This window comes from Sesamum indicum, linkage group LG5, assembly GCF_026168435.1.
Source record: "Sesamum indicum cultivar Baizhima isolate 11 linkage group LG5, ASM2616843v1, whole genome shotgun sequence".
Classification (NCBI taxonomy): Eukaryota; Viridiplantae; Streptophyta; class Magnoliopsida; order Lamiales; family Pedaliaceae; genus Sesamum; species Sesamum indicum.
Genome location: NC_142661.1, coordinates 14720251 through 14725665, shown reverse-complemented (window position 1 = coordinate 14725665; position 5415 = coordinate 14720251). Strand labels below are relative to the sequence as shown.

General features: G+C 40.8%; 1 protein-coding gene across 1 annotated transcript; it reads right to left on the bottom strand.

Moving 5' to 3' along the window:
• Nucleotides 1-1810: 1810 nt before the first annotated feature.
• LOC105162112 (Leucine-rich repeat (LRR) family protein) lies at nucleotides 1811-5003 on the bottom strand. The gene has a single exon (XM_088880606.1). It carries the CDS (start codon nucleotides 4601-4603, stop codon nucleotides 2375-2377), a length of 2229 nt encoding a protein of 742 aa, XP_088736732.1. The 5' UTR covers nucleotides 4604-5003; the 3' UTR covers nucleotides 1811-2374.
• Between the last annotated feature and the right edge of the window lie 412 nt (nucleotides 5004-5415).

Below are 5415 nucleotides of genomic sequence, written 5' to 3'. Positions count from 1 at the left end.
CCATAAAATCAAAAAAACATGTATTAGTTTCATTTTGGAATTTGATGGCATCCCCATACTTCTACAATAATTATCAAACCAAAATATGATATATAGAGGGGTTATTTTTCCCCCACCTTCACGTGGATCTTTCATTACACTTTTATATATGAATGTTAAATTAATAATATATGGCTTTTATTTCAATTAAAAAATATAATTACATAGATTATAATTTAAAACTGAAGTATATATGATACATGTATGAACATAACATCAGTGCATGAGACAATATATGAGAGAACATCTCTGCCCCTTACCTAAGGTTTGAAATTTAGCAAACCCTTGCCATAGATACTAATATTTGGCACCCATCATAAAAATGGTAGGTCTTTCCGAAATGCCAATCCTTCATAAAAATATAAATTCAAATGACCAGTTAATTATACTTAGACCCCTTTAAAAATGTGATATTATGTTTTTTTTAAAATACTTTAAAATTATATTTACACCTTTTTAAAAAATTCTCTATTTTACACCCGACTCCTCCATTATAGTTCAAAAAATGTTGAGTTCAAGAAAAAAAATTACAGAAATTTTTAATTTTATCCATTATTTTATAAGGAGAAAAATCTAATAATGTTAGCCTCACTCCAAAGATATATATTACATCTATCTCTTTAAAATACAAAAAATCTATATGGGAATATTAAATAATGTATAAAATTAAAAATTTCTGTAATTTTTTTTTGCTAACCTCGACTTTTTTCAAACAAACTTTAATGAAAGTGGATCAACTATAAACGGAGAATTTTTAAAGGGGTGTAAGTGTAATTTCAAAATATTTTTAGAACAAAATATAATTTCATATTCTATAGGGGTGAAAGTGTAATTAAGCCTAACCAATATATAGGGCTAGATAACCTAATAACGTTAATCGTTCGAGACGTAGGCATCTAAGAATTTCCACACTTGGGTCGGGCATATGTATATCGAATTCCGTCGTAATCCAACACACTTTTAAGTCAAAATTTATTATTAAAAGTCGATATTACAATTTATATATACAAAACGACATGGTTAATCTACATTTGAATTTGAAATGGAAAATTTAGGGTGGATTAGCCATAGAGTTGTTTCTCGAAAATGTCATAGAGGATGTTAAGATCATCAACGTTGTGAAAATAAAACCTAATTCAATTAGCGAAGCTGAAACTTCATAATTTTAGAAATTATAAATTCAAATTTTTCTATATACATAGAATATTATCTACTATAGTAATAAGTATTATTTAAAATTTTATGTATCTAACATTATTGTATTATTTACCATAATAGTAAATATTGTTCGTATTTTATTTATTGATCACAATATGATTGTTGGAACGATCACTCATCGCTTTAAATCTTGAAAAAAAAAAAAATTCAATCAAAGTTGTAAGCAAGGGATAAACATGTCAATTTACTTAATACGCTCAGCATCAAGAATCAAGAGGACAACTGCTCCCTGGCGCTATCACCATCTCGTTTTCTTATCGGAGCTTCACAGGTAGTGGATAAAAGTTTTAAATGCGTCGTATAAATTCATTTCCCATTCAGATTTTAGGCTAATTGGCCAACTGGAGAGTTTACTTTTGATATCAGTTTCAGTTTTATAAGCTTTTCTGCTGGCTTTTACAGTTCTAAGTCATGATCATGTAGTTCCGTAAGACTGACAGACATGTAAACACAATAAGGAGGAAGTGCACAAGAACACCATTCTGGAAAATCTGATGAATCAGTGTACAAGGATCTGAGTCTGTATCAGAAGAACTGATGAATCGAATACAAGTGCTAAATCATGATTATTTATTGTATAAACGGGATAAATAGAAAGAAAAAGTATGATATAGAAAGAGTAATAACAGTAAAAACCCATAAGCTAGAACAGCATGAGTAGCAGTTCCGGCTCCTGATTATGATATCTCCATACATACACCTCCCTGCAAAACCTACTTTATTTCACAACTCAAATTCATCCATAACAAATCCAAATATATATTGGCATAGAAAATTCTGCTCTTAATTGATCATGTCTATTCTGTGTCACCCACTTATCTTGGTTCTTCCACAAGGGCAACTGAGATAAATTTATCACGAATCCTCAACAATACATTATACATTCTTGGCACAAATGCTCTCATCCAAGCCCAACTTGGATCCTTCTTGGTCTTTTTTTTTTTGGTTTTTTTGTTTTGGGATTGTTCCCTCATCCCAGTGATGAGAATCATGAATGCCATGACACAAAGGTAAGCTCTGAGAAGTAACAGATAAGTAAATAATACAAGTAATGAGCAACTTAGGTACCTGTTTTTTTGTTTCGGAAATGGTTTAGAGGAAGACCCTCAAAAAAGAATCAATAGAAGGGTGGTGGAGGAGGAGAGGCGTATGAAACCCCAAATACTGGAGGCAATGGCCCTTCGTATACTGGAGTTGGCGGTGGAGGTGAGGGCGATGGTGGGGGAGGAGAATTATAGAGGTAAGGCGGTGGAGGTGAGGGAGAAGGAGGTGGCGGTGGTGGAGAATTATAGAGATAAGGTGGTGGAGGTGAAGGTGATGGTGGAGGCTTGTAAATGAAAGGAGGTGGGGGTGAGGGGGGAGGAGGCGACTGTTCTTCACACGGTGGTGGGGATGGGGGAGGTGGTGGTGGCGGCTCTATACAGGGCGGTGGGGGGGGAGGAGGTTCTATACAAGGTGGTGGTGGTGATGGTGATGGCGGCGGTGGAGAAAAGGTTTGGGGAGGGGGAGGAGATGCATATATGTAAACTGGTGGAGGAGGAGGTGAATGTGGTGGTGGAGGCGGCGAGGGCAATACTGGTGGAGGAGGTGAGTTATAGTAATAGGGAACTGGTGGAGGGGGTGGTGGGTGATTTGGAGGTGGCGGTGGCGGTGTGCGTATACAAGGAGGATAAGGTGCCGGAGATATTGGTGGAGGTGGTGGAGATGGGGGAGGAGGCGATGGGGGAGGCGGTGAGGGGACAGGCGGCGGAGGTGATGGTGGTGGGGGTGGTGAGAAAACAGGTGGAGGAGGCGACGGGGGCGGTGGAGATGGTGGTGGAGGAGATGGGGGAGGTGGAGGAGAGTAGACTGGAGGAGGAGGTGATGGGGGTGGGGGAGAAGGAGGTGGAGGAGATGGGGGAGGTGGTGGTGGAGAATAGACAGGAGGAGGAGGTGAAGGCGGTGGGGGCGAAGGCGGAGGAGGAGAGGGTGGTGGTGGTGGAGGCGGCGGTGGAGGTGGGGGAGGTGAATAAACAGGAGGAGGTGGGGGAGGAGAATAAACTGGAGGTGGTGGGGGAGAGGTTGGCATGACTACCGGCGGAGAAGGGGGCGGCGGCGCTGGAAGAGTGGGAATGAAGCGATGACACCTGAAAGCACCACAATGAATTTTCTTGGACAAGACAGCCTTGCACTGAGCGGCTGATCTTTGGGCTGGCCTATTGGGCAAGCAATTCCGTCTATCATCAAAGTCCGGAAGGGCCAAGCACACCGGAGGCTCGCCAGTGAAGAAGTTATAGGAGAAGGTGAAATTTTCAAGCCTCGGCAGCGTACATATGCTCTGTGGAATAGCCCCGGAAAGCATATTATACGCAACATTCAGCTGCTCCAAACTCACCATTCCTCCAACGCTATCAGGCAGCGGCCCCATCAACCCATTATGGCTCACATCAAAGACTGTCAAGTTCCTCAACAGCCCAATCTCAGGCGGCAAGCACGACCTCAGCCCATTGTTCATTAGTATAATCTCGTTAAGATTGCTCATGTTTCCAAGACTCGCCGGCACGCAGCCGTGGAACTTGTTGTTTGCCAGCACAATGACAGACACTGGCGAGTTGCCGAAATTATCGGGCAATTCAAAGGCAAATCTGTTGTGGTTGATGAATATAGCATCCAAAGGCTTGTCGAATAGCTCGGACGGAACGGGTCCTTCAAACTCATTGAATCGAAGATCCAAATATTTCAGCTTAGGCAATCTTAGAACAACATAAGGGAACTTGCCTGCGAACCTGTTGTTGCTCAAGTCGAGCTCGAAGAGTATCTTCAAGTTCTTGAACTTCTTGGGGACAGTGCCGCAGAAACGGTTGGAATTGATGTGGAAAAGGCCAAGATCCGTGAGAAGGCCGAGCTCCTCCGGGAGGTACCCAGCAATGTCGCCATGGTTCAGATCAATTCCAGCGACAGTTCGGATCGAAGGATTGTCAAGTGCCGGCGCACAAAACACCCCAGTGTAGTTACAAACATCAGATCCAACCCAATCGACGGTGAGATTGTGGGGATCTGAGAGAATGGCCTTCTTCCAAGCCTGGAGAGCAACGTAAGCAGAGCGGAGTCTGGGGTTCTCGAAGACAAGAGAAGGATCAACCGTCACATTCTCTCCTCTGTCCCCAAACTCATCCAAGTAGTACAACAGCTGCCGCTTCTTGATGTAGAACACTTCAGCTTCAGTAAGCGGACCACCATTGCCGCTGATTTCAACATGGAATGCATCAGCTGAAGAAGAAAAAGACAAGCACAAAGAAAGCAGAAGCAGCAGCAAGAGACTGAGATGACAGCACCAAATGCAGCAACAGCAATTACTTTGCTTCATCTCACACCAGACATCTATCTGAAGCTCAAATCCTTTTGTTTCGGCCTTTCTTCCCTCTTTCCTTTCACCCAACAAAAATGTGAGATGAACAAGATACAAAGCGGAGATCTGGGAAGGAAAATGAGCAGAGAAGGAAGGGTAATTGAGATGTGGGCTTTAGGGATTTGGGTGGCTGTGGTGGTGGTCTGGGAGGCAAGCAAGAGAGAGAAAGGAGAAATGGGTTTTTCTATTGTTTATCGTTAGGGATTGTGTGAATGTGAGAGGGAAATGGGTATTGATGAGAGAGAAATGAATACCAAAAAGACTTACAGCTAAATCACAGCTCAAAGCCCACCAGATTCTCTCTCTCTCTCTCTCTCTCTCTCTCTCTCTCTCTTCACACTCTCACTAACAAGAGGCGACTTTATTCTCTTTTGAACTAACACATCAATGTTCAACGCGCCCCTTTGGAGTAATGATTTCCCTTTTTTTTTTTTTTTTAATTTATTTTCAAGAAAAGAGACTCAACAAACAAACGCGTATAATATTACATACACAAAATATTAAAAAAGAGATCAATACTATTCTATGCCAACACATATTTTTTGTTTCTTTCCACTTTTTTAACTCCAATTTGATTCTTGAGAGGAGCTTTCAAGGAAGAAGGTTCCTAATATATGATGTTTTATACATTTATTTTTTTAACGTAGTAGTCTATTTTCACACAAAAAGAAACATTCAACTCAAAAAAATAAAAAATTAAACTGGTTATCGAATCATTAAAAATATTATAAATTACATCGACGCTCTCCAGGTTAGATCTTATGACACAA

Coding starts and splice junctions, on each gene's coding strand:
- LOC105162112 (XM_088880606.1), bottom strand. CDS start 4,603: ATGAAGCAAAGTAATTGCTGTTGCTGCATTTGGTGCTGTCATCTCAGT.